The sequence below is a fragment of the Aphelocoma coerulescens genome, chromosome 22 (genome assembly GCF_041296385.1).
Source record: "Aphelocoma coerulescens isolate FSJ_1873_10779 chromosome 22, UR_Acoe_1.0, whole genome shotgun sequence".
Lineage (NCBI taxonomy): Eukaryota > Metazoa > Chordata > Aves > Passeriformes > Corvidae > Aphelocoma > Aphelocoma coerulescens.
This window is the reverse complement of record NC_091035.1, coordinates 4,546,350-4,560,223: the sequence shown is the minus strand read 5'-3', so window position 1 is coordinate 4,560,223 and position 13,874 is coordinate 4,546,350. Positions and strand designations below refer to the sequence as shown.

The 13,874-nt window shown below is 61.0% G+C and overlaps 1 protein-coding gene across 1 annotated transcript; it reads right to left on the bottom strand.

Annotated features, from left to right (window-relative positions):
- Positions 1-10,838: 10,838 nt before the first annotated feature.
- On the bottom strand, positions 10,839-13,617 carry ZNF703 (zinc finger protein 703). Its single transcript, XM_069035408.1, has 2 exons — positions 13,405-13,617; positions 10,839-12,993 (listed from the first exon to the last, which is right to left on the bottom strand). The coding sequence occupies exons 1-2, from the start codon at positions 13,615-13,617 to the stop codon at positions 11,617-11,619; spliced, it is 1,590 nt and encodes a 529-aa protein (XP_068891509.1). The 3' UTR covers positions 10,839-11,616.
- Positions 13,618-13,874: the final 257 nt, after the last annotated feature.

Here is a 13,874-nt window from a genome sequence, read left to right as displayed (position 1 = left end):
CTAGGAAATTGCTCTGAGCTGGAGCAAAATGCATCCATGGAATATTGAAAAGTAATAGATTTTTAAATGTGGGGTGTTCTGGCTCGCAGGAGAGGTTTTGCTTCATAACACCGGCACTATATCACTGCCCTGAACGGGAAACCAGCTGTGGCCACGTGTTTAACAGCATCAAGATGTGAACCAGCACAAAGGTAAATATTATTTGTAATAATCCTAAAAAAACCTAAAAGCCAAAAAAAATCATTACTGCTGGACCCGAGGCCAGGAACATTCAGTGGTGTCTGTGCCGCGGCGCTCGGGATTTTAACAGGGCTTTTTGTAGGAATAAATGGTTTATTGCACCCAGTTCTCTCCAGCACTTGAAGACTTCTTCATCCCTACCTCATCCCTCCGCCCCTGTCAAAATACCCTGTGGGGTTTTCTGCAGAGTTAAGTGAGACAATTTGAGGACCTCTGGGTGCTCGTGGCTCCGGACTCGTGGGGATGGACCCGGGATGGGACCTGGGCAGGCCCTGGGTCGGGATGCGGGCAGAGATGGGGCTGCTGTGGGCAGAGCCAGGACGGGCCCGGGCAGCCCCGGGTGGGACGTGCCCCACTCGGTCCCTGCGGGGCGGGGAGGGTCCGGCGGGGCCGGAGCACGGCGCGGTGTAAAGTCTGTCTGCCCTCATTAGCTGTCACAAGTAACAATGCCGGGCTGGCAATAAAGGCAATTCCGAGGCTGTTGGCCATTAATCACCGCCTGACAGCTGGGAATAGGGCTGGAAAAACTCTGTCCCCGCCGCTCCTGCTTTGGCGTTTAAGGTTACCTCTGCAGCTGCAGCGGTGGGGCGGAAAGCTCTGCTCACCAGTCCTGCCCCAGCCCCACTCCCGTCTCCATCTCCGTTTCTATCCTGTCCCCATCCCCATCCCCAATTCTGCTGCCATCTCCGTTTCCACGCCATTCCTATCCCCATCCCATCCTTGCTCACATCCCCATCCCATGCCATCCCGTGCCATCCCGTGCCATCAGATGCCATCCCATCCCATCCCATCCCGTCCCGTCCCATCCCGTCCCGACCCATCCCATCCCGTCCCGTCCCGACCCATCCCGTCCCATCCCATCCCATCCCATCCCATCCCATCCCATCCCATCCCATCCCATCCCATCCCATCCCATCCCATCCCATCCCATCCCATCCCATCCCATCCCATCCCATCCCATCCTTGCTCACATCCCCATGCCATGCCATGCCATGCCATGCCATGCCATGCCATGCCATGCCATGCCATCCCATCCCATCCCATCCCATCCCATCCCATCCCATCCCATCCCGTCCCATCCCAGCTGTTCCCTAGCTGAAACCTAAAGGAGCAGCGGAGCCCAGGAAGGGAAATCCCTGGAAGGAGCTGGGAAGGTGCAGGGTGCTTGGCTGGGCTCTTTCCTGCTCTGGCTCTGGAAGGGAAGGGGGTGGGAGAGGGGCTGTGTGGGGGGAACACTTCCCGAATTCCATCCATCGGACGTTATTTGCCGATTATGGGGCAGAATTGTGTTCGAGTCTGTCCGGGCTCGTTCCGTGTCAGCTCTAACAATACAGCACTTGGCAGTCCAGGCAGTTGTGTGGCGTTGGCCATTAATCATCCCCTGACAGTCGGAGCTGGAAGGGAGGGAACCGCTCACATGTGGTCACGGTGCCCCCTCCCCATGGCCGGAGGGGCAGGGGGGGCTTCTTCTGCCTTGGGCCCACCCAAACCCACTGCGGGCTATGAGCTGAGAGTCCTCAATCCGCGTCCCCTTGGGAGGGGTGTGTGGGGCAGGCGGAGAGTGGGGAGACACTCCCGCCTTTGCCATGGGGCAACCAAGCTCCCAGGGAACAGCCCCGCTGGGAGGAGGCTCTTGGGAAAAGCCTTTAAGCAAGTGGCATTCCCAGTGTTTTCCTCTCCATCCCCAGCCTCTCGCTCCATGAGCCCCTGATCAGGAGCTGGGGTTTGTCCTGGGGGAGGTGATCCCAGCACTCTCAGCACAGGAGGGGAACTCTCCCCGAGGCTTCTCTCCGCGCCCCTCGTCGTCCCGCAGGCGCCAGCCCCGTGGCCGGGTGCCAGCGTGCCAGGTCATCCCCCAGTAAAGAAAGGAGCAATGTGTTTCCAGCCCCCCGATGCTGTTTTCTAAAGGGGAATGATTAATGGTGCTTGGAAACCACAATTCATCCCGGGAAAGAAAGTAGATTTACCCGAAACATGCGTGAGAATTAGTGCTGGGATCGGCTCCTAGGGCAGAGGGGGGGGAAGCTAATGGCAAACAGAGCCCGTCTGTGTGCAGGGGGAGAGAATACCCCGCCAAAAACATGGGCTGGAGGAGCTGGGATGGAGCTGGGACAGGAGGAGGAGAGTGGCCCTCAGAGCCAGGTGCCCTCCCCAGCTGGAAACCTCGGTCGCTCCTTCCCTGACCCACAGTGAGATGGTCACGATGGAGAATGGAATTCCCCTCCCATGTGTGTCCCAACAGCACAGCAAAGGATGGATGGTGCTGATGAGACCAAAACTCATCATTCCTGAGAGTCCAAGAGATACCTGGGAGAAGCAGGAGTTGCACCAGAACCCACGAAGCTCCGGCCTGGAAACACCAAATGCTTCAAAAACGTCTGTTTTGGGCTCAGGGAATGATCTCACCTTGCTCCTGCTGGTGGCATCCACTGGGGTAACTGGGATGGGCTGGGGTGCAGCACAGCAGCACGGAGCCATCCAGGTGCTTCCTCCCTGGGGAGCAGGAAACCTCAGAGAAGGGAAGAACACAGTTTTCCTCCGTGAGGGTGGGAGGGAGGCAGCCGTGGTAGCCCCGGCCTGGAGCACAGTCCTGCTGGGATGTGGGAGCTGCAGCCTCATCCTGCTGAGCTGGGGAAACGAGGCAGGGGCTGGCGGGTTAGGAAGTTCATGGAAAAGGTTTTCAGGCACAAATCCTGACCTGGATCTAAGCTGCCCTGCTCTTCTCTGGCCAGGAGAGCAGCAAGGGAGGGGAAAGGGCTCCCTTGAAAGGAAGCAGGGACAGGTGACATGAATTTATCACCCAATTCCAGAGATAACCCCAAGATCCTTGCCTTTATCTCAGCTCTGGATCAAGGCAGCAGCCGGCCCCACACAGGTCCCGTCCCATCAGCGGCGTGGAGGAGCTTGGACAGGGCTCCAGGAGAGAGATTTATTTGTGGGATTTCGAGAAGGGCTGGGGAAACCTCAGCGAGGTGCTGAAGCCCAGGTCAGGAGTCATCCCTGGTTCGGGGATATATTTAGAGCAGGATAATGTAAGCGACAGGAGGGAAAAAAATAAAAAATCCGTGGAGGAGGTGCAGATCCGTCCCCTTGGCTGGGAGTTACTGGATGATCTGAGCCAGGGAACAGATAGTTGGATTTCCCTTATTTCTCCCTTCAAATAAATCACAACTCCAGAGGCCTTTAAACTCTGCAACATGATCTGTTCCAATAAGGAAGGGAATGAAAGGCTGCGTCTCTCTGGAAGCCTTCAGAGCCATAAATCTCCTATGTACAAACACAGACCAGATTTCCAAGTGCATTTATTTTATTGTATTGTTTTAACAGAAAAATCAAACTGCAATAAACTCTGTCCCTCATTAGCTGTCTCCATATCCAGGCCAAACGCTGCTAACGAATAAAATCAGGACAAAGGAATGTGGATGTGGGTCCAAGGCCTGGCCGGGCGCTGACCCCCCGAAAGGCACTTCCCTCTGAGCCTCACGGAGGTGTGGGATGAGGGGAGCCAAGGGGGTGGCTCCTGCACTGCCCATTGCTGCAGGTTTGCTGGGGGTTGTCACCCCAAATCCAGCATCCCTGCCATGACCCGGCATCCCTGCCACGGACCTGGCATCCCCCCCTGGCTCCCACCACAGCAGCTGGAGTTTAGTTTAGGGGTTTCCTGCTTCAGTGTGTTGTGGTCCCTGATGTGCACCCCAAGCAAGGCACCACAGAGCAGCGGGAACACGAGGCAGTTTGGGGGGGTGCTCCCCAGGCTCCGTGAGACCCCCCCAGCTGCCCACGTGAAGGGGCTGCAGAATTAGGGCTGAACTCATTAAGCGCCGGGTCAAACCCCAAACTGGTGATTGGGGCAGTTCTGGAGTTGTTGGTCATTAATCATCTGCTGACAGTCCCGAAGGGTCCGGCGGCTCTGGGGGGGGGTTGGAGAGCTCAGGGACAGGGACGTGGCTGGCACTGCTGGCGGTGTGGACGGCGCGGTCCCCAGTGACCCCCATGGAGCATCCAGCACCCCCAAACCCGCCCCACGGAGGGAGCAGGGCTGTCACATCCCAAGCACAGGAGATGCAGCGACTTGGTCTGATCCAGGGAAAATGCAGAAATCAGTCCCAAGCAGGCCAGGAAGGAACAAGGAGCCTGTCTGCAGGATTTACAGCACCGAGCCGGAGAGCCCAGAGCAGCGCCCGCGCCGCGCGGGTCCCGCCTCAGCCCACGGAGAAATTCCTGACTTATTGAATCACATTTGTCATCCCTAAATACATATGCAGGCCCGTGTTTCTGAATCCATAAACATCTTTAACTAACTCCGCTCAGCGAGGCCTCTTTCAGCAGTAATTTATATTTAACTTTTTCCATATGCAGGGCCTGTCGCGTTGGTGTCATTTCCGGGAAAACCAGGGGGGCTCGGGGGGAGCCGGGGGCGCGGGGGGCGCGGGGGGAGCGCGGCGTGTCTTGGCCTGCTGGAGCAGCCCAGCTGCTGGCACGGCGCGAGAAATCCACCCGGCAGAGCCAGTGCTCATTAATCATTTGAACTACTAAACTGCCAGCTCCTTTCAAGATCTTTCAAGAAGTGTTTTCACCCAAAATAGAGTTGAAAACGCGCCGGGCCCTACTTTCAGAGTCTCATCCATCTGGCCATTATGGGGAGTGTCAGGCGGCTCTGACAGACAAGGCTGCTCTGTTCGAGGGGCCCCGGCCCCACAACCTGTCATATCGTGGGGCTGATGGCATCTGACAGCTCCATTTGTACCTCCCCGGGAGATGAAAGGGCTGCTCCCGGCGGCGGGAGAAGGGCACGGGAAGAGGGTGAGCGGGGGCACCCGGGGGTGCCAGCAGCGTCCCTGGCACCGTGCTGGCTCCACGGGGAGAACGCGCCTCTCCCCAGGAGCCCATCGCTGCCCCGGGGTGTGATCAAAGGCCGGGGGTCTGTGCCCATTGCCCACCCCTGGCTGTGGTGCTGAGCTCTCCCCGTGCCCTGCTGGCACAGAGAACCCAGAGCTGCCAGCCCTGCCCCGGCCTCCATGTCCCCCAAACTCACCTGGAGTGTGCGGGTGCTGTGCGCACCCCCAGTGCTCAGAGCCAGACCCCAAACCCAGCACGACAGACCCAGCACCCCGAGAGCTTCCCCTGTGGCCAGGAGAGCTCAGGGTCTGCCACACACCAGGGCATCCCAAAAGCAGGTGAGCGGCTGCCGAATCCTGGTGCTCCCTTTGGAGTGTTCCCTAGGTAGGAACCCCTCAGTGCTGCAGGATTTCTGAGCCAGTGCAGCAACTTGGAAAAGTTTGGGAATTATGGAGGCAGCAGCGGGGACACAGTACATCCCTGCAGCCAGAGGAGCAGACATGGTGCACACCCAGCCAGCCCCTCTGTCCCAGTTGTTCCCAAAACAAAACACAAGCAGAGACTGTGGGAACCCCAGAAGGAATGAAGGGCTCTTGGCTCCACTTCCATTTTTGCCCAGAACACGGCTCTTCTCACCTCCAAGGAGGACTGTCCTTCTCCAGCCTGTTGGATGTTACCAGGATTGTGCAGGGAACGGGAACAAAACCCCACAAAGGCAACGCTGCTCCAGCAGAAACAAGGAGTCACTTTTATGGGAGCTCTGCCCAGAGGACCAAGAGCTCCTGGCCTTGCTGCTGTCCTCTGTGATGAGCAGCCCCATCCTTCTCATCCAGAGAGAAAAATACAGCAAATCTTTTGGGTGCTTCACTCTCCCCTCTCCTCCGTCCAGGAAGTGCAGAGAAGATGGTGAGGGTTCAGCAAGAAACATCCAGAGCATCTTTGACAGTCCCCATCTCTCTCCTGTCCTTCACTCTCGGAGCCCTCCAGCCACCCCTCCTGCAGGAGCTGCTCAAGGAGAGGTGGCACTGGGACCTCAGGCTTCCACTGGTCCCTTTTTCTTTGGTACAGCAGCATCTCCCTCTCCCACAGATGCACCAGTGGAGATGCAGGGGCTGCTGTGGTGGGCACCAGCACAGCCCCAAGTGCTGCTGGGAGCCACCCTTTGCAGATGTGGGGGACACAAAAAAGGCCATTTTGGTTCTCTGTTCCACTGAGGTGTCTGCAGGAGAGGTCTGTCAAGCCCCCAAAGCCACCAGATGCCCAGGATGCTGCATGTCCTTTCTCCGCTCCCAAATTTTGCCAGGCCAGGAGGGATGATCCATGAATTCTGGGACCACAAGGTGTTGGAAGAGGTCACGTTGCACCCTACCCAGTATCAGGTGTCCTGTCCAGCTCTGCTCAGCCCGTGGGTGTCAGCATTCCACTGTCACTTTTGGCAAAGGCACCTCCCCTGTGGGTCCATCCTCGTGCAGGTCACATCCTCCTGTCCTATCTCCTGCACCACGCTGGAAGGTGGGATGAAACCATGGCAAAGCTGCTCCCGGAGACTTCCATAAACACCTTTAGAAAACACAACGGTCTGTGTCAATCTGTTACTGGGACTCGAGCTACAGGACCACACTCTGTGCACGGAGCTGTCAGCTGAGCACCTTCCCCTGCGCTCCCCGGCGAGGTCCAGCTGAAATGTTGGTGTGTAAGGAGGGATCAGCACTCTCCAGTTATTCATCACAATAAACAGAGGGATAACTGAGCCGGGCCCCGCAGCACGAGCGGGATCACTCCCACACTGCGGTGTCAACCTGTGCGAGCGGCTGTGCCCTGCAGGGAACGGCCCTGCCCAGAGCAGGGCCAGCCTCAGGACCAGAGCTTTGTCACCCTGTGCTGGATCGTCACGCTGATCAGACACTGCAGAAGAGGGAAACCATGGCCACGGGTCACGTCAGCGTATCGCTGCTGGAAGCTGGAACTGGAGCTGCTGGAGGATTTGTATCACACGCCGATTCATAGCCAGGGCAGAGGCGGCAGCAGCTCTTTAGTTGTTATCCAGAGCCAGAGGAAAGTCCACTCCTATCCATGGCACTCCTGGCCACTGCAGTACCCCGGGTGCTTGCCCACGCTCTTCTGGCTTTGGCGCCTTGAGGTCTTTGCCCTTCTCCACTCACCTCGCCCAGGTCCTCTTGTCACTTACGCTGTCCCACTGCTTGGAGTGGCTGGAGGCGAACATCAGGCCAGAGGCTGCGCTCACGGTGCCAACCCAGGGGCAGCTCCACACCCCGGTGCTGCCCCGGCCCCTCCACGTCACCGCCGGCTGCTCCAGCTGCTCCCTTCCTGCAGGGCTCCAGCGCACAGCCCTGGCACAGCACCTCCGTTGCCATCTCCAAGCACGGCTCTGTCCCTCCACGTCTGCTTTCAGCTTGTGCAGCACGAAGCGTGTCCCAAAGCAAACCCCTGACCCCAGACTGGGCACAGGGATGCTGGTGGGGGGACAGGAGGTGTCCACGCCACTCTGGCTTTGAGGACAAACAGAGCTCGTGTTCTCCGTGGCGTCCACCAGTGCTCACGTGGAAAGAAAAGCTGCTTTATGCAGCTGAGGAACTTCTCATCCACCCACCATGGCTCTGCTCTGGCCCATGCCTCTGCATCCCGACCTGACCCCTTGGCAGGCTCCAGCCCTCGAGGACGCTGTGCTCCGCTCTGGACTCTGAAACGCCTTGTACGTCTGCGGGCAGCCACCTCTGCATCACCTAAAAGACATCGGGGATTTTTGTGCAGGAGAGGAAGGAAAACAACAAGAAAAAATAGGGCCTGGCTCTTTCATTCACGTATTTATTGGGCGGACAGCGTGGCTGTGGTCAGCTGGGCTTCGGGCTTTACAGACGGGGATATTTATAAGGCACGCGGAGTGGCTCGGCGTGTGCGTCCAAGTCATTCCTTCCCCGGCACAGGGTATAATGTTGCCTTTGTTCGGCTGCCTCCGGCACAGCAGAGCGTGCCGTGCCGCTCGGCCGGGCCCCTCGCCGTGCTCCGACAGTCCCGGCGCAGCCCCGCTCCTTCCACACACACCACGGCCCCGGCAACTGCCACGATAAATCAATAGGAAAGGAGAGGCTGCCAGTTAGACTAAACAAGTGCATTTGCAAGGATTGCTAACCCTCATTAATCACTCTGACAGTCCTAAAAACACATTTCCCCTTTAATGACTGTATTTGGATAATCAGAGCTTTTTCCTCGCGGCGCGGGGTGAGTGACGGTGGGCGCGACTTCGGCGAGCACCGGCACCGGGGTCACCGGCGAGTCAAGCGCTGCAGGTCCCTGGCAGCTCGGGGCGAGCTGGAGAAGGTGCTGCTGTGACATGGGGAAAGGAGCCACCAGCACAGCCCCAACACTGCTGTCCCCCACGTCTTACACCCACCGCTGTCCTCCCAGCCCCAGCTGGATTTGAAAAGGTCTTTTTCTGTCTCTCCGTGTTCCCTTTAGGTGACTTTTGCCTCCTGGAGAGGTTTGAAACCTCGCACATTTTTCTGTATAAATGATGCAACACATTAATGCAGAGCACATTATGAAAATGGTAATTCAAACCCATACAACTCTAAATTAAGCCATACATTATCCGACCCACTCAGCCATATATTTTGCAGAAAGACAGGATTGAATCAAATCAAACCGAAACTGTGGAGTGCAGGTTGTTAGACAGAATGATTAATAAAGTGCATCCCAGTGCTCTTATTATAAAATGAATTCCGCAATAACCTGGGCATACATTACACAGGGAGTTATTTAATATATTGGCAATGCAACTGTTCCCCAGCAGCTCCAGCCCCAGTGCTGCCGCTATCAGATGATACTCGCAGTGTTTACACGGTCTGGCCCCGCTGCTGCAGTCCTTAGGGAGGGGAAAAATATTCCTCAGGGAACCTCCTGCACGGCAGGATGCATCCAAGCAGCATCCAGCCCTACCGTGGGTGAAGGGAAGGTGCACGGGCTCATTTTTGGAGCGGGGACCATCCTGGTGCAGGGAGGGTTTGGGGGAGAGGGGGATGGAGCTTCGCCATAAGGAGGGATGCACCCGGCAGCTCTGGGAGAAGGCTCTGGCAGGACGAGGGCTGGGCAGCCCCCTGCCCAGGCTGCTCCATGGCTGGGACATGGCACAGCCCCGGCAGCCCTGACAGCCGGAGTGGCTGCGCTGGTTGTGCTGATTTTGGCACTGGGCTACCGCGCCTCAAGGTTCTGCAGCATCGCCCTCCCGCCCCGCGGCACGAGGTGCCCGGCTGTGGCCAGGGACTCGCACGGTGGGACAAAATTCCAGTGCAAGCACCTGTGACAGGCCTGGCATCACGAAGGCACAGCTGAAGAGCCAAGATTTATGATGGGGACTGGCAGTGCCCGAGCGAGGCCGACACCGAGCAGCATCACGGGTGGGAGTGGGGGCCACGTCCAGGGAGAAGCAATGCTCCCGAGGGACGGGGGGTCTGGATGCCTCCCATGCCACCCGAGGGAACACACTGGAGCTGCTCTGCCCACCGCCACCTGCTCCACGGCCTGCATCAGCTGCCAAAGGGGTCAGCACCCAGCAGGGACACAGGAGACACTGGAGTGGCTGCACCAGCCTGGGCCTGGCACCCCCTTCCTGCTGTGCCCACGGGACAGAGCAAACACCCGCAGCAAAGTCCCCCTGCTCCAACGCCAGTCCTGCAAACCCCAGGCCCTCATCCAGCAAACATCCCACCTGGACGGAGCAACACCACCACGGGCACAACTGGACCCCAGCTGCATCCACACAGGGCAAGGGGCAGCCACAAACCCCCGAAACCAGCCTCCCCCAGCCTTGGGGAGCTCAGAACAGAGCCAAACTGGCTCCTGGACCACCAACCTCTCCCACCGCCAGAGGGTCCTCCCACCGGCCGCACGCCTGCAGCCACGCTCGAGGCACAAGCAGGGAAATAAAAATCCCTTCGGTAAAAGTAGTCCCTGTTCTCAGCACATTATTTCTCAGCTCAAAGGACACAAAGGAATTTAAACACAGGGCATAAAGCAATATTGAGAAGGCAATTAACAGGGATTAATTGCATGACTCACTGAAATGCAACAGGAGCAAGGCAGAAAAATACAAACGGTGTGGGGCAATGGGGCATGCAGGGTTTCAAAGGGGAGCAGGGGCTTGGCCCGGGGTCCCACTGCTGGAGGAAAAGCCCTTTCCTTGGGGCGTGGAGTGGGCAGAGCCCCCTGCCCGCCTGAGCCCCCAACATGGCAGGGATGGAGCCAGACGGTGTCAGAGCCATTCATCACCCTCCTCTCCCGGCACAAAGATCAAATGGGAGCAGACAGGACCCCCCAGCTCCTCGCCACCCTCACACCGAGGTCCGGGACCCTGCTTCTACTGCAATTCCACCCCTAAAACCGCACCCCCAGGAAGGGGTGACCACCCGCTCCCCGCAGCGCCCCGGGGGCGCCGGGGCTCCCGCTCTCATCCCGCTCAAACGCCTTCTCGAACCTTCCCTCCGCCGCCACGCGTGGGAACACCGGGGGCACGGACACGCGGGGAGGGAGACGGGGCCGCGGAGCCCGCGGGGTCCCGCCAGGACCGCACCCGGGGCTCCGGCGCTCGGTCCCGCGGGGCTCCGGCGCTCGGTCCCGCGGGGCTCCGGTGCCGGTCCCGCCGCCGCCGCCGCCGCTAGATGGTGCTGGGACCCCGCGGCCCCCGCCGGACCCCCGGGCAGGGACGAGACCAGACCAGAGCGTGGGTACAACCAAGAGCCGTTTATTAACAAAATCAGACTTACCGGGGCTCGTCCGCCCGCCCGGGGCCGCCGGTCCTGCCGCTGCGCCCGCCGCTCCTCCGGGCCCCCCCCCGGGATGGGGGGGACACGCGGGGTCCTGCAGCCCACGGCGGGGCACGGCCGCGGGGGGAGCACGGCCGGGGGTGACCATCACCCGGCCGGCGTCCGCAGCCCCCCCCGGCCCCGGACACAGCGCAAAAAAAAAATAAAAAAAACCAACGACAAAAAAAGCCAACAAAAAAAGGAAAAAATAATTAAAAAAAAAAAGAAACAAAAATTTTTAAAGGGAAAAAAAAATTAAAACCCCAAAAATTAAAAATAAGAAAAAAATTACCAAAAAAAAAAATTACATCTGCGAGTTACAAACGCAGAGAACAGAATCCCAGAGCGATAAACGCAGAGGGGGAGGAGGAAAATGCCTTTTTTTTTTTTTTTTTTTTTGCTTTTCCATGTGTGGCAGGAGTCATGCAAGAATTTCTCATGGGGGAAATTAAGAAGGGGAAGGAAAAAAAATTCAAAAGAAACAGAAGGGGAAAATCAAAGCCCCACACCTGCAAAGTAAAGAGGGATTTTTTTTTTTTTTCTTTTTTTCGAGTTTTTTTTTTTTTTTTGGACACAGACTTTTGCATACCATTGATTCATTGGTGTATAATGCACTTATATTCCCAGCTTTAAGCTAACATACAGTAATAAATACAGAGTCCAAGGAGGGCGCGGGGGGCTGGGGCTCGGGGGCTGAGCCGGGCCGGGGCCGCGGTGGCTACTGATATCCCAGTGCGGAAGCTGACGTGAGTCTTTGGCCGTAGAGCGCGTACGGGGAGTAGTAAGGTCCGGCGGCCGGCAAGGAGGGCACGGGCAGGGCGCCGGCCGTGGGCAAGTGGCTCTTGCCATAGGGGTGGTACCTGTTTAGTCCCAAAGTGTGTGGGCTCCTCAAGGAGAGCGAGGCCGGTAACGTGTTGGGGCTCCCGGGGGCGGCGGGCGGGAGGTGGAGGTGGCAGGAGGCCGCGGAGCCCAGCCCGGAGGTAGGGTAACCCGCCAAGAGTTTCTCGGCCCCCGGCAGGGCCGTGTGGGTCCGTAGGTGGGTGAGCAGCTCCTCCGAGGTGGCAAACCTCTTGTCGCAGGGTCCGCTGGCAGACACCCAGTTGCATATGTGGGGCAGGGGGTCGTTCTGCAGCATGAAGCCGTAGGTGTAGAGGGGGTGGCCGGGCAGGCTGGGGGTGCCGCTGGAGGAGAGCGTGGTGTGCACCGAGTGCAGGGGGTGCGTGGGGTACACCAAGGGGTATCCGCTCTTGAGGCTGCCGGGGTCGTGCACGCAGCTGGAGCAGTTGCTGGAGCCCAGGTGCGAGGCGCTGTGGTAGCTCAGGCAATACGGGTCCCGGCATAATCCCTGCATGAAGGAGGGCGGCGAGGCCCCGGTGAGCGGGCTGGAGCTGGGCGGTTTGCCCGGCAGCCCCAGCGCCCCCGGCAGCTGGCTGCTCACCAGCCCCGGCTTGGTGGGGTCCAGCCCGGGCACGAACTGGGACGGGTAGCCGGCGTATGCACCGACGATGGAGCCGTGGTAGCCGATGCTGGAGGGCGGCAGGGGGAAGACGGAGTGGCCCGGCTTGTAGGGCGAGACGGGGGCCACATGGCCGGCGGGCGGCAGGGCGGGGGGCTCCGACTTGCGGCCCGAGGGGGGCTCGCCGTGCGCCCCGGGCTCCACCGCCCCGCGCCCCAGCGCCCCGCCCGTCCCCTCGGGGCTGGGCTTGCCCCCCTCGGGCTCCTTCTTCTCCTCGGCGCCCTTGGGGTCGGGGTGCTGCGGCGAGGCCCCGCGGGAGCCGCCGGGCGAGGCGGCGGCGTGCGGGGGGAACGGCGGGCACGCGGCGCTGGGCACCCGAAAGCCGGCCTTGTCCGCGCCGCCCTCCTTGCGCGGCTCCCCGCCGCCCTTCGAGTAGGGCTTGAAGCTCGACTTGTCCTCGGCGGGCACGTCCCCGCTGCCCGGCGGCTTCAGCGCGGCGGGGCGGGCGGAGGGCTCCTTCTCGGCGGCGGGCGCGGCGGCGGCCACGGCGTTCAGCTTGGAGGAGGGCGGCGGGTCGGGCTTCCCGATCTGCGAGCAGGTCTGGGCCAGCAGCGCCAGCGGGCTCTTCTTGGCGTCCAGCTGCGGGCGGAGCGGAGCCGGTCAAGGGGGGACCCCGACGGCGCCCCCGCACCGGCCTCCCCCCACCCCCGAAACCCCGGGGCCGGGCCCGGCGCCGAGCCAGGGCGCGGGGATGGGGGGGACGGGGCGGGGGACGCGCCCGGCCGCGGAGAAGAGGGACGGGGTGGGGTGGGGGGAGCGGGGCTGCGGCGGCAGCGGGGGAGGGAAGGAACGGGGTGGGGGGAGCGGGGACGCCAGGCAGGGCAGAGCCCGGCCGGGAGAACCGGGAGAGCCGGCCGAGAATGCTGGGAGCACCGGGCTGGGAAGAGCCCGGCCGCGAGAACCGGGAGAGCCGGGCTGGGAAGAGCCCGGCCGGGAGGACCGGGAGCGCGGGTCCGGTCCGAGTCGCGGTCGGGGGCGGCGGGCACTGACCTCGATGGGGCTGACGGGCGTGGAGGAGAGCGGCTGGAGGTACTCGGGGTGCAGGAGGTGGCCGCCGTGGGCGCTGAGCATCTTCAGGACGCGGATGGGCAGCCGGCTGGCCTGACGCAGCGGGTCGGCGGGGGGCGGCCGGGGCGACGGGGCGGCCGCGGCTCCGCGGCTCGGCGGGGTCCTCGGCCGGGGCCCGCCGGGAGCGCCGCTCATTTGGGGCGGGGGAAAGGGGGGGGTGCCCGGGCTCCGCGGGGCCGGGCCGGGCCGGGCGGGCGGCGGAGCGGCGGCGGCGGCGGCCCCGGCGAGACGAAGCCCTTCCCCGGCCCCACCGACACGTCAAATAGCCCCGATGGCGGCCGCGCTCCGAGGGGGCCGGCGCCGCGCACCAATCCGCGCCCGGCCGGGCCCCCGGGGCGGGGAGAGCCGCCGGTGGGGGGGGCGAGCCGCCGCCGCTCCGCCGCCACCGCCCC